This window comes from Manis javanica, chromosome 2, assembly GCF_040802235.1.
Source record: "Manis javanica isolate MJ-LG chromosome 2, MJ_LKY, whole genome shotgun sequence".
Classification (NCBI taxonomy): Eukaryota; Metazoa; Chordata; class Mammalia; order Pholidota; family Manidae; genus Manis; species Manis javanica.
Window position 1 is genome coordinate 102,877,831 of NC_133157.1, and position 19,440 is coordinate 102,897,270.

At 45.8% G+C, this 19,440-nt stretch overlaps 1 protein-coding gene across 5 annotated transcripts in view; it reads right to left on the bottom strand.

The window, feature by feature from the left end:
* Nucleotides 1-6,745: 6,745 nt before the first annotated feature.
* JCAD (junctional cadherin 5 associated) overlaps nt 6,746-19,440 on the bottom strand; it is a 38,737-nt gene continuing 26,042 nt past the window's right edge. For 4 of the 5 annotated variants that reach the window (XM_037026757.2, XM_017672656.3, XM_037026758.2 and 1 more), the window contains 2 exons: nt 14,246-18,000; nt 6,746-9,488 (listed from right to left, as the gene is read on the bottom strand). In XM_037026757.2, coding sequence (XP_036882652.2) covers nt 9,454-9,488; nt 14,246-18,000 — 3,790 coding nt within the window. In that variant the 3' untranslated portion in view covers nt 6,746-9,453. The remainder of the gene's footprint in view (nt 9,489-14,245; nt 18,001-19,440) is intronic. The other variant, XM_017672658.3, reaches the window with a different exon arrangement.

Here is a 19,440-nt window from a genome sequence, read left to right on the forward strand (position 1 = left end):
GGCAGACAGGTACTCACTGTGGCCATTGCGGGGTGGACGGTGGTGATGTCACTACAGGCGGCTCATGGTTTTGATTCAAGAGCTCGCTCCTTGAAGTGGGTGGCCCCTCAGAGATTCTCCAGGATGCCCCAAGCAAGGCCTCCTGGAGAAAGCTGCCCTGGGAAACCACCTTTTATTTTCATAAGAAGATGTGTGGTACCAGGATCTGGGCAATGGATCTGTGACGTGAAACTTCTCTTGATTAAGAAAAAAAAAATGAAACGCTTCATAGGCACCATCCATTGGAGGCACTGAGACTTAAAAAGATGACCTCTGGTAAATGAAGTAACAAATTCTGCAAACTTTGGCTTATTTTTCTTCATGGTACCATCATATGTGTGTGGAATGGATTAGAACCAGATATAATATAGGCACAGTTACACTCTGTGAGTAACCAGCCTTTATCATAAGGAGAGTCATTTAAAAACGGTAGTATAAACTTGGCAGCACAACATGGTACAACTCTGACTTGGCGTGCTGTCCCAGTTCATGGATGTAGGGCTCCCCAAAGGCAGAAGTAACTCTCCAGACCGCTTCTTCCTGTTCTTCCAGAGTTGAGAACAGAAAGGGCAGATTCTATAGAAAAATCAGGGAGCTATCGAGATGCTTCCTCCCAGGCTCCAGGCTTATATTGCTTTGTCTTTCCCAACAGCAATCACAAGATTCCCTCTTGCTTACTAACTTCCTTTCTCAGGTTCAAGGTCAAACATCCAGACTAAGTTTACCATTCCTGCAAAATGAATCACCTCCAAATACAGCAGTTTGAAAGAACAGTACCATTATTTCACATCATTTCTGTCAACATGAAGGGGCAGCTGAGCTTGGTGGCTTGAAGGTCTCTGGTGGGATGCACTCACAGTGTAGCTGTGGTCATTTGAAGGCTCCACTGAAGCTGGAAGGTCCTGTCCTGGGTAGCTGCTTACAGCTGGTGCTTTGGGCTTTGTGATGGCTCCCCCATCAGCACCACCCATTTGGGGCAACATGTTTAGTCTTTGGTGACAAAATCTTCAGTGCTGCCTGTGAGGTTCTGTCACAAACCTTTCCACAGACATCTGGGAAGCACATGTATTGCTGGCTGGTGGGCAGTCTTCAACACTGGGGATAATGCCTGTAGGTAAGCTAAGTGTGGCCCAGGCTTACAGTTGCCAACAATAATTATTGTTCATCTTTTTATTAGTAAGAGAACATTGATTTTATTCAGACTCACAAGGGTGCCCAGTTTAAGAAAACAACATTTTCCAGGTTCCCTTGCAGCTAGTTTGATCATAGTACTGATTTCCAGCAAGTAGAATATATGCAGAAGAGTGTAGGACTTCCAGGAAGTCTCTTTAAAGGAAACTAACTCATCTGGGAGAATTCTTCCTTTCAGCTACAGGGAAAGTGTCAAAGATGGCTGGCACTCTAGCAGCCATTATGGGGGTCTTGCCAATGGGTTTCAGCCCTGGGCAAGTTCACTATGCATTCAGTGTGACCAAAGAATTGACAATACAATGTTCTTGGGGTGAAAGGGTTATACCCAACTTTATTTTCATGGTGGCAGGTCAATCACTAAAATCCCATCTACTCAGAGAGAGTTTGCATGCAGTAAGCCAGTGTCTGCCTTTGGGCCTCTCTGCCCGCACAGCTGTCCTCTGGGCCTCTGTCCTCAGTGCTGCCACCACTCCAGCTTCTTCTCTGTTCTCCTGCATCCTTGTAGCTGCACCACCTGTCACCCAGGGCACTGGGCAGGGCTCTTTATATAGAGTCAATAGCAATGTATTGCTCACACACGTGTAGTGAGCTAGCCACCCAGGACCAGGTGAGAATCCTGGCCACAGGAACTTTTATTTTATACACAATGGGCCATGAGGTTACCTTGAGGATGGAAACCAACATGGTTACCTTCAGGATGGAAGGTGCTAGAACTGAAATTTGCAAGAAGCTTGGCTTCCCAGCTGCCATGGAGCTGACATGCTAGCCCCAAAGCAGCTGCTGATGGACTCCTTTAAAATGTGGAACACACTTCCATCTCGTTTAAGTCACCGCTGCTTCCAATTTTCTGACATAAGCAGCTGAACCTGATCCTACCAAGTGCATTTAGCTGTTATATTTGAACTTCCTGACTAACTGGAGGATTGCTCTCTCACCTCCTGGGGTGCAGCAAATTAAGCCAAACAGCATAGACTTTGGGACATAGACATAGACTTGAATCCCTGCTCTGCTGCTAGCTGCATGCTGAAGGCAATTCTCTGTCTTCTCTATACCGGTTTCTTTTGTAAAATGGTGTGCATTAAATTAATTCATGCATATAACATACCTGGCACATGGTAGAGATCTGACAATATTAGTTTCCTTATCTTCCCCTCTTCCCCATGCTGAGGATTTTATTTTAAATACTCAAACTCTAGGTTTATCTCTCTACAAACTGCCATAATAACCATACGAACACCTGCAGGAGTGAGGCTAGGTAAAAAATACTCATAGTTAATGCAGTAGGAAGCAAAGGACAGAAGGAGGCAGCCAGGAGAAGAAACAGCAAATGGAGGCCTCATTGTCTTTCAGTGAGTTTCAGCCCTGGGCAAGTTCACTATGGATTCAGGGAGACCGACAATGACAATGGAACTTCTTGGGCTAAAAGGGTTTGTTCCCAACTTTATTCCTATGATGGCAGGTCAGTCACTAGAATTCCATCCACTCAGAGTGGGTCTTCATACAGCAAGCTAGTCTTTGCCTCTGGGCCTCTCTGTCCCTGCAGCCATCTCAGTCTCTGTCCTCGGCGCTGCCACCACCCCAGCCTCTGCTCTGCTCTCCTGCAGCCATGTGGTCATGCCACCATGTTGCCCAGAGCATTGGGTGGAGCTCTTTATAGAGTCAAAGCAATGTACTGCCCACAGGTGTGTAGTGAGCTAGCCCACAAGGGCCAGGTGAGAGTCCTGGCCATAGGAACCTTCACTTTATCCACACCCGTGATCTGGCATGGACATCTGCTAGCTCAGAGAAGAGCTGGCTCTCCAGCTGAAACCAAGCCCAAGGCCCACTGGGCCTGGGAGGGCTGGTGCTCACTATTCTTCATGAAACTGTTGTCTCCAAAAGGCTGGGCAATGGAGTGGCCGACAGCATTTCCAGCCTGTGAAATACAACTTGGCCACCTGAGAATTCATGTGTGGAGTAGAAGCAGAAAGGCTGACTTAGCTGGTGAAGACACTAACATCTCTGAATCCAAGCACATTAAAAAGACACTAAGCAGCCAGTTGTGTGAAAGGCAGTCTATGTAACACTGTAGATTAATGCCTTAGGCTGACTGCCAGGCTCAGAACACCCAGTGCCCTGCTTGCACGTAAGAGAAATATGGGAGAACTCTGTGTAGTCAGTCTCTTGGCTGGTCACAGCCACGTGTAGGGGGGAAGCATGGTGAGTTACTGGAATGGACAAGTAGACCACCCTGATGGAAGAAATAATGCATCTGCCTGCCCCAGGGATGACCCTCTCCTCAGCCATGTACAGCCATAGTATCCAAATTATTTTAGTCTTGGACCCTTCTGGCAGGGCAGAAGACCCCATGGGCTTCCAATTTTGCCAAAAAATGGTTAAATAATCTTAGAGTTGGAAGGAACCAGCTAATTCAGTTCAACTAGCACTTCACCACTTATGAAGTATTCCAGAGAGAGCCAGAGAGGTGGCCCCATCACAGCTAGGTAATGCGGAGGCAGGCCCAGGATTGGGTCCCCTGACTCCAGGGCCGTATGTTTCATTTTACAGCATTAAGTTGGTCAAGGGACTTCTTTTCAATTATATTTTAATATGTGGATTCAAATATCAACCAACAGGGAGTAGCTCATACATTAAAATCCACGTATTACTGTGATTCTGAAATTTCATATTAAGAAGGCCCTGAAACTGTGGAGCTTTGAAACCCTCCCCACTGCCCCCCACTCCCGATGTGTGGAGCCAAGGAAGGGATACAAGGATAACAGTCTGCAAAAGCTAATGGAGAAGAGGAGATCAAGTTGCAAAGAAGGACCGCATTTTTTAAAACTCAGAAATAACAGGTTATGAACTCACCGGGCTACTAGAAACACTTTGAGAGGATGACGGGGGTACCAAGTCTGCATCTGCTTCCACAACTGTGACCCTAGAAATGAGGTGCATTCCTAAAAGACAGCCCAGGCTTGGACTGTAAAACCTACGAGCTGCCAATCAACACTCTCCCCATCCCCGTAAGGTATGGGTATGCAGTCTGCATGCATTTCCTATGCACTGAACACCCACCATGTGCCCAGTGTTATATTCAAGGAGTTAGAGGCAGATGGTGGGGGTGGCAGGCAGAGGCTGGGGAAGGGAGGTGTCAGGGCCATGTGGTTAGCAATGGAGCCAAAATTCACACTGAGTCCCCAAATTAACTTGAGGCCTCCTTCCACCATGTAGGCGAGCCTTTGCAGGACACAAAGAGGAGCTTCCACAGCTAGGAAGCACTGGGTGGAGACCAAACGTGCTGGAACTGCTTGGGTCTCCTGCCCCTGGGTTACGGACGCCATGTGAGCTGTTCCCTGTGCAGCCGGCTGCCCTACACAGACCAGCCTTTAAGGCTCACCCAGCAGCTTTTGCATCCACAGCCAAAGAGAATGGACAGAAGTTCTTTCATGGAGAATCTTTATTTGGATCCGTGTGTTACGAAGCAGGGCAATCATCTTGAAACAGTAGGAGTCTTTACATTGTGCAGGGAAACAGAAGAGCTCCTTGAAGACACTCATCTGTGTTGTGCTGGCTTTACTGTTCTTCGCCCACCTTCACTTCTCATCAACTGAAGCCTCTGGTTCCACCTGGTCTGTGGGCAACAGCCTGCAGCTGGCTCTCGGCCCTTTCCAGAGCGGTCTCTTCCAGGGACCCTCTCTACCTGCCTTCTGTATTAGTGGTGCCCAAAGAAATGAGGGGCAGATACAAAGTTAAAGTGGCTTTGTCCTCACCAAATTTTAGTTCTTTTTTCTTTTCTTTATTTTTGAGATGCTTCTGCTTAGCATTTCTGACAGATCTGAGTGTAGGACTCTGATTTCAGCTGACTCAGGCGGGGAGGACTCCACTGATTCTTATAATCTGCAGGTCATTGCTTTTCTCCCTGCCTGGGACATACGGTTTTCATTTCTAATTTCTGCCACATGCTTCTCAACTTGAACTTGCCTTTGCCTCCCTCTTGCTCTGTGACAGTGCATTTCAAACATGCTGGCCCTGCCTACAGGTGGGCCGATGGGGGGTCGGGGGGAGCAGGCTGTGCTGTCAGCAGCAGGCCCCAGCTGGCCTGGTTTCCACAGGAGAGATGGGGTGTCTCATGGGGAGCACTTTCTTCGAGGCAATGGGAAGAAGGGCTCAACACCCTGGACTTGCCTTTGGGTTCAAGGTTCTATCACTGAGCAGAGGCCACAGGACAAAGCCTCCCTCTAGTCTGACATAAATGCAACTGTGACGACTTTCACAAGGCAAAGCCAGGAATCTGCAGGTGCTCTGTCTGCCTCCCTGCACTGCTGATAAACCCAAGGACCATTCCAGCGGGCAGTATGTTGGACTGTATCAACCTTTTCAAGAGGCTGCAGTCTGAACTGTAGTCTTAACTGCTTTTTTTTTTTTAACAAAGCAAGCAGGGTGGGGACCATTTTCAATGTTTCTTTATCATCTCCCCCTTCTTCACTTCATGGGTTCCAGGAGGGACCAACCCACACTTCTGGAAAAGGACCTCCCACCAGGCAGACTATTAAAGGTCACTTTGGACTCTGTCTCCTATATCCTGCTCTGAGTAGCAACTCTCCTCCCACAAACAGATGTGCAGAATCTGCAGTTAAAAGGAAAATGAAAAGAAAATGCAAAAATCCCCTAGGTTTGCAATAACTTCAGCTTAAGAAAAACTCTTCTTTTAGCTTCACTCCAACCTTAAGCTTCATGTCCCCGAACAAACGGACCCAGCAAAACAGTGGTACAAACATCTAAACCAACTGCTTATGAGAACGTAGATATTGGAAGTGTTTCTTTAAGTTCACATATTAGAGAGACAGAATTCTGTGCACTGATCACTTTCCAAGAGATGCTAAGCTGACACTTAATTGTGTGCTATTTAATCATTTTAAACAAAACAAAACAGAATAGCCAAAATGCACAAACCTTATCTTTGGGGGGTTCAGAGGAAGTGGTGGGTAATCTCATCTTGCATCAGTCCTTTCTGCTCAGAGCTGGGAAGTATTTGTGTCAACAGTGGTTCAGCTCATCATTTTTCCTCAGAAGCCTAGACTAAGCTGCTGTCAGAATAAGATGCTTTGCTGTTGCAAGAAGGCCTGAGTCTAAGCCATGAGTCATGAATTTGAACACTTGAAGTCCCTAATGACAACCCTTCCCCAACACTCAAATGGAATCGAAAAATCTACTTAGAATTTCCACATGAATCAAAACCTTAACCTAAATTCCACTAAGAAAACCAGGATCTCAGAGAGTAGCTATGTTCTTAAGGGACTTTTAAGGATGAACTTCAAATAGTTATGAATGATATGGAAAAGAATTCTGCAGATGGAGTTGGGGGCTGTACACTTTAAGGAGGAGTTTTCTGAGGTGTGCAGAAAATTTTGAAAATGATAATGAAGATACTTGGTTTTCGATCACTCACAAATTTTCTTCAAAGAAAGGTAGTGACAGCTGTAGTACCAACATTCTCCCCCTTCTTTTGTAAATCAAGAAATACAAATACATCTCATATGTAATTCCTCATATAATTTTTAGCACAAAAGGTGAAAATCAGAGCTTTTAATTTGATAAGCCCCAAATTACTACCAACAGTAGGTCATACGTATGAAAAAACAATGGTAAACACAAAATAGGAAAACTACTTTTCTAGTTACAAATAACAAAGAGTTATGTATGAGAAGTAGAAATAATAAAAGGATAATTAGCATTAAGTTCGAAACCTCTGGGAAAGCTATTTTTAATTACAGACTGTATTATTTACCACAGAATATGCAAGTTTAAAAGTCTAATGTTCAAAGTTACTTCTTCCAACTGCTCCACCAAAAGATTAACATACAGGCTGGATTCCAGAAATTGAGATGGCAAGTATAAATATTGATAATTTCAATGAAGTTCAGAATGGTTTCACAAAGATATGATACAACAATTTAAATAAAATAAAGCAGAATAGTATCATATTTTGGGTTGTTTGTGATATATTTAAGATATAATAACTTTTTCTCTTTAGGATCCTTTTTGTTCTCTTGAGAAGAAAGTTAAAATTTAATTCTTTTCATTAAAAATAGTCTTTAGATGAACCAACAAAATGCAAGAGGAAGTGAGCACAGAGTTTTTATGTATGTATATTTATTTATATGTATATTTATATTTTATATATGTGTGTATATGTGTCTATATGCATATGTGTAAATATGTGTATGTATACATGTGGATCCCATCCCATTTGCATTTAAAGAGCAAAGCATGTGCCACAGAGACTGTCAGGGAGCTCCCTCATTTAGCTCTACACATGACTGTGTGATTCGCTGGCTAACAGACTGGTCACCCTCCTTCCCGCTAGTTTTCCTGGGAAAAACAGTTTTAGCCATTCCTAGCAGAGCCTTGGCCCATCTCACTGGGTCACGAGAACGAGAGCCCTACTACAACATCTCGTGAGGGCCAAAATTTGGACAGAAGTGACTATAAGCGATAGGTAAGAGCCAAGGCTGCTAATCAGTGTATTTGAAAAGACTTTTCAGAATTACTTAGATTCTGTGTTGTTTATTAGAGTCCAAATGCATGAAGTTCTTATGAAATAAAATCATATGGTACAGATAAAAACCGGCCATGAAAGCCCAGTCAGAGCTGTTTCAGGGCCAAATTTCAGACCACCCAACAGTTCACATTTTAGGAATTTGAAACGTCTTAAAATAGATAAGGTGGTTTCTCAAAAAATAAAAGAAAGAATGAGAGAAAGAAAGAAGAAAAAGAGAGAGAGAAAAAAGGAAAAAAGGAGGAAGGAAGAAGACAAGAAACTGCTCAGGAAATGTTAGCTTAGAAGAAAACCTTAACTTAGATGGGTAAAATGCATAAAAATGCTTAAACTTTGTGCAGATTAATGCAACAGTAAACAGTAGAATACATAGGCCTCATAATACTTTCGTAATGGCATATATATAATGCGTCTAGCACTTTTTAAAAATATGCAGAGACTAATTAAGGAACATTCTAGATAAAAATACCTATTTCTTAAAGGGGCAAGGGGCAGGGTGAGGAACTATGGTCTCAGGGCAGATCCCCACAGACATATAAAGATGAAACTATGTTTTTTGGTAATTCTAGTGGATATGGCAGAAAAAAGAGCTGTTGAGATGTTGGCTGGTTTTGAGAGGGATATTTTCAAATATAACTTTACAGCTACATTTGTAAAAAAATCTCCATTAAAAGATTACTGTATTAATTCTGTGAAATGTCTATATTGACATTGCTAAGAAAAAGAGTAGCAGAATTGTGAATGGGTAAGGGATGTATGCATTAAAGCAAAAGTGAACCCTCTTTGGGGGTTCCTCTCACACAAAGGGATATAGGCTCTTAAATAAAATAATATGTCCTTAAAAATCTGCCACCTAACAATTGTTTACATCATAGAAAAATAGCATTTTTGTAAAAAGAAATATAGTTACTTTGTTAAAATAGTCTATTTTAAACCAGCAATTATTTTTCATATAAAGACTTTCTAAACATCCATGAAGAAAAAAAAATAGATAATATTGAGTGCAAAGCAGACAATGGCATGTTTGCAAACAAAGTATTTCATTGCCAGATCAATAATACTCTTAGTACATTATAGTACAAGTTTTAATCTTTTAGGAACTTAAAAGATATTGCTTTTATTCTCTGATGGCAAGTTACTTATAACTAAAGTGACTTCCAGCAGCAGAAGACCAAACTGATTAGAAATGGATTATATATATTCATTCACAATTGCCCTAAACTCAAAGTGCTGAAACACTAGGTAATGGTCCTGTCCCAAACTCCTTAACACGAGTGTGGGTTGCAGGCCACGGAGATGCAAAGCAGAAATGGCAACATTCACAGTCCTTTCAAAATCACCCACCATATCATCTACACTTGCATTTTCACATAGAACCACATTAATGTCAAACTATCTACCAGCTTGGCTAAATGAATCATTAAGGAGAGTCTATGTGACTCTTTTCTAAATATAGATATTAATTTGTCATGCTATAAAAACAGGTGGTTTCAATGAATTAATGCTTTATTTCCATAAAGTGATTCCGTGTGGATGGCAAGCTTCCTGGTGGCAGTGGTGAAGAATGGAACAGTACAGTCAAAGTCACCATGTCCAGCTTATGCACAAACAAGCTGGGCTGACAGGTAAGTCAGACAATTTCAATCAGCAAACTACAGTGACCCACAGGCCACTGGCATCCATCACACCCTTTCCACCCTGCTAGGGTCATAGGAATCTATAAAAAAAAGAAAGAATAGAAAAGAAAATCAGTGGTATATTCAACTGCTCTGTTTTCTGATTAATCCTCAGACCGTAAATAAATACATTCAGAGAGCAAAACCCCCAAGTATATGAATGTTAATTTTTACATATTTCAACAATCCTGTTTTCACTGAGAAGTAAAAAACTAGCATCAAAAGGCTCTTTTAAAGGGGACACATATGATCATTACCTAATCACAGATGGAAAAATGTGAACTGCTTAATATTTTGATAGTGCCTTCCTCTCTTCATTGTGGAACTTACTTTAAATCAAGGCTTGTAAACCAGCAGTGGCGTGTTGGGATGATGCCAAGGATATTTTTTTTTGTAAATTATAACTCTAATGACAGTTTACTTTAGGATGTGCATCCTGTGACCAAACAAGGATGTGCTCTCCCAAGAAGGTTTGTGGACCCTGAAATCCTGTCTTCTTGTCCGTCAGTGAGGGACCCCTCGGTCTCTGACCACCATCAGCCAGAAGGGAGGCCCAAGGCAGGACAGATGACTCAGCACGATCCTTCCGAGCCTCCCCACAAATGGCTGCACCAGTCCGGACTGCCACACTGGTCCGTCCTACACTGGAAAGTCCCCAAGTGGGCTGGCTGACCTGGGTGTCCTCAGATGGACACCACACAAGGGACAGCAGCCCTAACTGCCTGTGCCCTGCAGCTGGGTGATGCAGATCTGACCCTCAGGGCTCACAGGTCTCTGGGATCCAAGCAAACCCAAACCTCAGGTGCACCTCCCATGGTCAGAACTTCCTGCCTCAACAGCTCAAGGGTTCCTAACTTCCAAAGAGAACACAGTTAGGGAGGACTGGTACAATATGTCAGTTACAAAAACTATTACAAAACAATCTCTTCTCAAAGCCATCTGGACACCTGGGCATTGTGAAGGACACTTAGTTTCCAATTTCTCTAGCAGCAAAATGTCTTACCACATCCTCCTCACATCTTCTCAATGGAACCACAGTCTGTTTACGATACAACTGTGAGAGCTAAGACACTGGTGCACTTCGGGTCAGACATTCTAAGCCAGAGGACCCAGTTTCTGCATTTAGGAAAAGGTCTGCTCCTTGTCAAACATGACTTACCACACCCAGCACCTATCTGGCTTGAAGCAAGCTGAGTTCTCGTGAGTCAGTCACCTTCTGATAGTTTACATGTACCATCACCCAATGGGACAGCACAGTATATTAACAGCTGAGCTACAATCAACCTCATGGTGTGCTGATTCTGCAAGGGACCTCCTGGGAGCTAAGGTGTGTTTTTTTCCATTAAGAATGAGGTGGGTGGTCAGTAAGGATGACCAGTGGGAGGGGCACACTGCCGGCAGGTGAGCAACCAGAAAGAGGAGGAGTGTCTGTTAAGCCTCCAATGACATGAACGGACACTGTCAGGGCCAGGGCTGTGGAGGTGCCTCCACGGAAACTGTCTGCAACCTGGGCCCCACTGTTGAAGCTAAGAGCCCCAAGACAGGAAGCTGGGGAAAATATTCAGTAGGACACTGGGATCCTTTTTCAGATGGCAGAGGGTCTAGGGCTAATAAAAATATAATGTGAGTCATAAAACATTACTGAAAATTTCCTAATAGCCATCTTAAGGCAAATAAAAGGAAAGAGGTAAAATAAATAATGTATTTTATTTCACCAATTATATCCAAAGTAGTATCATTTCAACAGGTAATCAATATAAATATTATTGAGAAAATTTAGATATTTTAAAAAATACTCAGCCTCTGAACTCTGGTATGTACGTTACATTTACAGAATATCTCAATGGACGAGCCAACCACATTTCAAATGCTCAGAAGCCATATACTGGCCAGCACAAGTTCAGAAGACAGAGAGGTTCCCATGGGCAATATTGAGAAACCTGGTTCCTACCAGCAACTTTTCGGGTGGCACTGACCCACCCAGGCCCACCCTTGTGGGTACTGCATGTTATTAACACACTCAAAAGCTATAGCTCTTGGAAATATGCTAACGTCTAGCTTTTTAATGGCATTATTTGGCATAATCAAACCTTCCTAGATTTCTTCCACTTCAGGCCTGAAGCCAATAGTCTCTCTTCATTCTCCTCTTGTATGACAGCATACATATAATATAACATAATATAATGTATAATCTCCTCCTATACTAATAGAGTGCACAACAGAGGCAGATGGAACCAGCAGGTTCTGAACACCACTGGTGCCTGGGATTTCACTTCTGAAGTGGATCCAGCCAGTGGACATGGGAATTGAGTCACCTGAATTAGATCTGAGCTGCTCACTTCTTAGCCTGAGCCCAGAAAGACCACTAATAGTGTTAGCTGGAGTACAGCCACTCTGTGATACCGTAGGTAGTAAAACACAGCACAGACAGAGAAGTCCTAGCACAGTGCCCATGTGTGAATGTGGCAGGCCCAGTATACTCTCATTTTACAATTCCAGAAAAAAATCTGAATTTAAGTGGCCTGTGAATTCAGGAGTATGGCAGTAGTTTGGGCACACTGGGATGACAGAGGCCAGGGTAGCACAGGACGGAAGTGATGATTTTTGTCTATAAAATGACAAAATTCATCAAAAGGAAAACAAAGGCCAAAAGTTTATGAGTGACAAAGCAACAAGGCTTCATTTTAATTTGTGAGGCAACTATGAGTGAGAAAGTTAACATATGCCAAAAGTTCTACTATCTCAATTTTATGAGCCTTATTCCTTGCAAAACATCTGGCCTCGATGACTGAGGCTGGTGACCATCCCATGAAAAGGCCAATGGGGGGGCCCACCTCTTCCACTGCATGTGTGAGAACCTATCCCTAATTGTGTTTGGCTGTGGATTACTGAAAATGCCAGAGGTGGCTCTGCCTGCAGATTTTTGGTCATATTATTGTGTATTAACAAGTACATCAAATGAAAAAGGGGAAAAATAATTAAAATTTCTACTGCTTAGCAATTATGATTTAAGAAAATAAGGTTATGGACTATGTGTCTTTAATGGCTGGCTAAACTTAAAATTGGCATAACCTAGGTGTTTTCAGTGCAAAATCATCTAGCTAAAAATTGAGAGAGTGTTTTATAGAACTAGAAATTTTACGTTAAAAAATACTCCTTGGAATATGAACAAGGTCTGAAACATAGAAATCTTAACAAACTCGTGTTTATTTTAACAGGATTTGTCTTATTTTAAAATCCTACAATTCTGGATAAGGTAGAGTTTAGAAAATCACCTAGATTTGATAAAGAAACTCACTTTAAAAGCCTACAATGTCTTTTTAACTAGCAACTAAAAGTGAGTGGGCATATTTGGGGGGAGGCGGGCAGGGAAGGAGGAGTTGCCAAAACCTAATAAACCCCAACGGCACAAAAATGGGCTCTGGAACACTTTGCCCACCATCATGACAAAGGCTCCACGTTCCTAGTAGTCTCTTCCTCAGCAAAGACCAAATTTGTCAAATCAGATGATGCAATTTCAGTAATGTATTTTGCATAAGGATTAGAGCAACATTGGCTAACACTCCCAAGAATCATACTGTGCTTGTGGGAAAAATTTTAAAGTGCCAAGTAGATTATTTTTTAACAAAACTTTCTGGATCCTTCTAGCTGAAACAAGTGATCTTTTCCATCCGCTTTTAAATCCCTGGATTTCAAAATAGGAAACAGGGAAGGAGGGGTAGGGGGACTACCCTATTGGGGCTGCATAAGGTGACATGAAGGCCTGGTGGCAGCAGGCAGTGAAGAACTCAGTTCCCCCTTACTATGAAAAGCTCTGAATGAATGAATGACTTCAGGCCTCTTCCAGTCCATGGATTATGATGCAGGCCTTTGGAGATCTACTTAAACTCCTTCTTCTAATCATTTCTAGGAAATATGATCTGTAATCCCCAGCCCCAGAAGAAAACGCCTGAGGAGAGACTGGTGAGGCTGTGTAAAGTTGTGACAGAATCACTGTTTCTGTCACTGGGAACCTACCATGTGGCTTTAGGAGTGGCAGGAGGCTCTGAAGACCTTACGGTGACAAGGCTCCCTCAATTTTTAGCTAGATGATTTGGCACTGAAAACACCTAGGTTATGCCAAATACCTAGGCTATAGCCAAAACCGTCTCACCTGGGATTTAGCAATCAGAATTTAGGGGAGAGTTAGGGGGTGAACTTTTTAGGGGTGAGGTGTTGAGAAAGTACAGACTGTTAACTTTGTGCTGCATAGATGGTGTGGTAGTGAAAACAGATAAAAATGAGACAAAAGGATTTTGGAAGGTGAGAATGTATGTCACAGCATCATGGGACAGGCAGTTATTTGATCAACCTGGTCTGTCTTTTCTTATTAGGTTAATTAAGAGCAATGAGGTTGTTTGGGTGAATGCTTATCATTTTAGGACAAGGCACAGAGCACAAATGCTATGACCTCCTCCTGGATTTTTCAAGATGCCTGAGCCAAAGTTAGAATACTTTATTGATTTACCTCTTCCCAGGGGCCCAAAATATTGGTTTATACAGATAATTTTTATCGCTGTTTACATAGGTATTTTCTATGAAGATATAATCATTTAAAATACACTACAAGGTCTTGATTTTTAAGGAAAGCTTCTGGACAATTCTTTGTGAAATGAAGACTCTTTGGGTATGCTAATCCACAGGGTTAACGTTATCTTTTCTGAATATGCAGATTTCCGTTACCCACCCACCTGTACTGTTTATGCTCTAAGGATTCCAAATTACCTCCTAACACCTGCCCACTTGCCTGACTCCTCACCTGGGCACCAGAAGTCCTGATAGGTGTTCTTCTCTCTTTCTGCTGCCAGATGTCCATTTTCTTCCAGCGATAGGATGCCCTTGGAGATAGAGAGTAAGAACCCAGCCTTCTGTGCTGGGTCCTGGGCATTCAGAGGCACCAGGCCTCCAGGCTGCATCCCGGAGACCCTCTCGGCCTTAGGTTCCCCAGCCTCCTCCACGGAGTCAGGGCTGCGGGAGCTCAGGAGCCTCATCCGAGACACTGAACTCACCTCCTTCATCCTCATCAAGCGGTGGGGGTCTGCTCTCCTTGGAGGTGAGGCCAATTTCTCCTGTAAACTCTCAATCACTTTGGAGGTGCTTCTGAGCCTCTTTTCTGAGCCCGCCACACTTGGGGTCTTTTCTATGAAATGGAACAAAGTGGACCTGAAGGGAGGTCTTGTCCCCATGTCCTTGTGGTCCAAGGACGTGGATTCCTGGGGGCCAGGCTGTGGCTGGGCACTGGGGGCCTTGCTGGGGACGGCCCCAGCCACAGTGCAACGCTCAGGATCTGGAGGAGCCCAGCGAGTACTATCCCTTTCCCCTACAGAGAGAGGGCTTTCGGTCCAGCCACACCTCCTCCTGCCATAAAAGGAATCAGTGGACACTGCAGGGCCGTCTGGCTGTGCGGAGCTGGACAGTGACTCCTCCCTTGGGGACTGGGGCCTGCCGGCACCTCCTTCAGGTTCAGGGTGCTGGGTCTGTCCCGATCTCCTGACACCTGGCAGCAGGGACTCCACGGCCACCTCTATGCCCAGGATCCTCGCAGCCCTCTCTTGAAGGGACTCGTTTGGGGGGATTTCTACTGCACTGGCTTCACCTAGAGACCTGTGTGATTTACTAGCACTCTGCTCTTGCACCAGTGTCAGCCCCACAGACCTCAAGTCTGGGGCCGAGAGTCCCCGGGGTTTGCTAGCAAGGAAGAGTGTGGCCACAGTGCTCCTGTCCTCCCCATGGCCAGCCCTTGGGGGGCTCGCTTTGCTCAGCTCCACAGAATTGAAAACACTGGGAAGCCCCTGCCTCTCCTGGGGCTCCCTCAGTTCAGCGGAATTGGAAGGGGACATTGGTTCTGTGTCATTTAGCCTGGAAGACGTCATTCTTTTTGTAGGACCTGGACTGACTACTGGCTCCTTTATCTTCTTTTCCACGGCCTGGTTTCCCTTCTCTATAATCAAGCTCCCATTTGCTGACAGCAATGTGCCCCTTCTGCTATCTTCCGCCTGCAGGGGGCCTGGGGGCTGGGCACGGGCGCATGGGTGGTCAGGCTTCTGCTCCTCACTCCAGCTCTCGGACTTACTCTTAACTCTTCCTGACCACAGTGTGGGGTCTGGTCCCCGCCCCCTCATGTCCTGGCCACCTTCCACAGAGCCCAGATTCCTGGGCGTGGAGTCAGGGCCGCCCCGCGGCCCCTCTGCCTCACTGTCCCCGCTACCGCCGTCGCTCTCACTGCTTTCCTCCTCTTCCTGAAGCTCCTTGTTAAAACTTTCTAACTGGCTTATCAGGTCCCAGGGCCGACGGCTGACTGGCTTCAAAAGAAACTGACCAAACAGCTGTTTGCTATTGCATGGGCCTGTGGTCTCCCCCTTCACCACCTCGCCCCTGGGCACCGGGCTGGCACCACGTACCCGGCCATCCACGCAGGGCTGACACTGGGCTTTTGGCACAGATGCCTGGTTTATAGATGAAGAAGTCCTGGAGAAAGCACTGTTGCTGGATGGGCTGAGGGCTTTTTGCCCTTGTAGGTGATGAGCATTCAGTCTCCAGTCTGGGTCACTGGAAGCTATTGCCACAGGCATCTGAGCTTCAGAGGCAGGGGGGTCTGAAAGTCCTGGAGTCAGCACTGCATTACGTGACCCTGCCAGCTTCTCACCTGGGAGGGGCTGTGCACTTCTGGGTTCCTCAGTGAAACTGGTCTGTGTTTGCTGGTCTCTGCACTGGTGCCCTGGCCACAAGTCAGAATACGTGAGTTCTGGGTGTTTCACAAGATGAATGAGTCTGAGGTCATTTGTTTGTTTGTCTCCTGGCTCTCCCACTTGTTTTTGGAACTCTGTTCTCCCGGCCATGCTTCCTGTGAGAGCTTGCAGCTCCAGGTCAGTAGAAGACATGCTCAGCAGACTCTGTTCTTGCAAAGCCGCTTTCTTATCAAGTCCATTCCTTTTATCAGCACTCTGTTTTAAGTCATTGTTGTTTGTATCTATATCTGGCAGATGTGATTTGGATTTAACTGGGATGGAAACCAAACAAAATATGGTCTCATTCATTTTTTTCTTTGAACTTTTCTTGGTCTGCAGCCCAGTTTCAAACTTTTTGAGCTTGGGTTGAGTTGCACAGGTACTCTCACCCTGTGGGCTCTGGGAGGGGGCGGGGGCCTCTGTGAGTCCACGCCGGCCACCTCTCACATCAGGCTGCTGTCCTCTCAAGACACCATGGTCTCTTGGGTCAGGAAAGCCACCATTTTCTCCATCACTGGGGAACTGGCCCCCCAGCCACTGGGGGCTGGGATCTGCAGAGGCAGGGCCTCCCGCAGTCCCTGGTTGGGGTGTCGTCATACCCTCTGGATTCAAAATAGCACCATCCTGGTGAGTGTTTCCCTGAGCTGGCCCTGGCGCAGGGACCAGACCAGAGTTGTATGGCTTATCATCAACCGTTTCTTCACAGAAGCCCTGGGGGTGGCTTAGTTTAATATGTCGTATCCGCGGGTCATCAAAGGGAATATAAAGAACAGAGCTGTCGTAAGCTGTGGTGGGATGGGACTGTAGAGGGGGCCCATGGGGAGAGCGTGGGCCCACACCACACTCATTCCCGGGCCATGGGGTGCCAGGAGGAAGCTGGCCACTGGTCCCAGCCTTCTCCACTGGATGCTGCTGCTGGTGGCGCCCACCACACACCTGCTCAGGCATAGCATCCTCCTTGTAAGGGTTTGGGACATGCTGGGGAGGCGACCTGTATGACGGTGGGGGCACGTACACTGGAGGTTCCAAACCCGAGTCATACACACAAAGCTCCTGTCTGGAGTCGTGAACTCTGCTCAAGTGGGAAACACATAGGTCTGTCTGCTGACTGTCCAGGTAGTCACTGCTCTCTGCCCCGCCCCTGGGCTGCTGGCAGGAGCCATAAGATGGAGGCTTGAGGGGTCTCCCAAACTTAGGCCGGGCTAGAGGGATTGAGGAGCCACCTTTCTCAGAGTTCCTTGGAGGTTCCAAATTTGGTGCACAGTTTGAAGGATAAAATGGCATTTGGGGAACACCTGGTAGATGTCCATCATTTAGTGAAATGGGAACTTCCATGCAACTCAGGCTCTCAGGGGAAAGAACTCTGGGCAGCGACTGGGACTTCCCTTTGCTCTGGGAATTCAACATCTGCTCTCCTTGCATGAATGGGTACAGATCCTGGAACAGTTTCTCTCTATCACCATCAGACATCTGCCTGCCTAGTTTCCTCGGCTGGTTCCAACTCTCCAGGCTTACATTCTGCCACCTGGCAGGACCTGACATTCTCAGCTCTTCTTCCCAAACAGCCTTCTTTGTCACATTCTCTGTCCTTCCTCCAACTTCCCATGGACCCTCCCTCGTGTGCATGGGCAGGCTGTGAGCTTGGGCCATGCCTCTGACTTCAGGGTCTTCTCGGGCCCTCAGACCCAGCAAGCCACTGCTCTCTTGTCCTCTTCTTCTCCAGTAGGCGTGGCTGTGGCCGGTCTGGGGCTGAGAGGACCACGCTAGCACAGGGTGATGATAAAACCTACAAAACAGGGAGGCATGACTTTTCACAAAGGGAGGAAGCACACACAAGAGACATACACTTCTCTGCTTCTGTAAGTCAAACTTAGGTCAATACTTTTGAAAACTAGATTTCCAACCAGATTACTTGTCCTCCTAAAGAAAACACATCCCACTAATTATGGCTGGGAGGCAGCCACGTGTTTTGCCACCAGGGCCTAGGAATGGCAGCAACAGGCTGCCCACAGAACAGCAGGACATGGTCTTACTTGAGAGATGCCAAGGCCCTCAGAACTCTGCAATGCCCAAGGGGATAAGGATAAACACAGATGCAGTGTTTCTCAAATGTAGTCTTGGGCCACTGGGAGTCCATTCCAGTCTACTGAGCTCTCAGGAAGTGAGTCGGGAGCCTGCTTTACAAGCCCTGCCCTCTAGCAGGGGTTCCTAGGCTTCAGCATGTGCAGAAATCACCAGAGGGCTGCTAGGCATGGGCTGCTGGGCCCCATCCCATGTCTGACTCAGGAGGTCTGGGCGGGGCTCCCTCTGTGCACACCTACCGTGTCCCCCACGTGATGCTGGGGCTGCTGGTCCTGGCACCCCACTGAGCACTGTCACTGCCAGCTGCTGTCAGCCAGGACTGCACACTGGAATCTGGGAGACCTCCCACCCCCAATGCCCAGCAGTACTCAGAGCCTCTGCATCAGAATCATAGAGGCGGGAGGGGAACCAGGCATCAGGGTTTCTCCAGATCCCCCAGGTGTGTAGCTGGGATGGAACTACAGCTCTAGCAGAGTCCCCACACTTCCCTGATGGCGAGAGTCACCCGGTCACACTACCACATGTCTCCCCGAGAGTTCAGATTAAGTAGGTCTGGGCTGGGGTCCAGGGGAGTCCCATCTTTGGGCAATGTAGGAAATACAGTTGGAGTCAACTTTGAGACTTTGAGGCCAGAGAGTGAGGGGGGCACTGTCACGGGGCAGCCCTCTCTGCCAGGCAGGAAAGGGTAGAATAAAATTCCAGCCTAGTTGCAGGTCACTGTCACCCTGGCTGCACATTTGAATTTCCTTGTAAGCCTTTACAAAAATCAAATGAGCAGAGCCCACCCCTAAATATTTGGATCTAATCAGTCTAGTGAGGATCCCAACCGCAGATTTCATAATCTCCTTAAATGATCCTAGCATGCATGCAGAATTTGAAATCACTGTTTCAGTAGAGCTGAAGAAAGAATCCGAACATTGTCACACGGTACAGGAATATTAACCTAGTACCTGCAAATGACCAAAGAGTGGGACAATCACACAGAAAAACCATGAACTGGAAGGAAGCTGGGGGCACTCAACTATCTAGATTAGCCATGGGCTAAGCAGAAGATGTCGCAACTCTAAAATTACTGTTTGTTTATTAACTTGTAAAAGTTTGTGCTCATTGTTGAAAATTTGGAAAAATATAGGAATGTACAAAA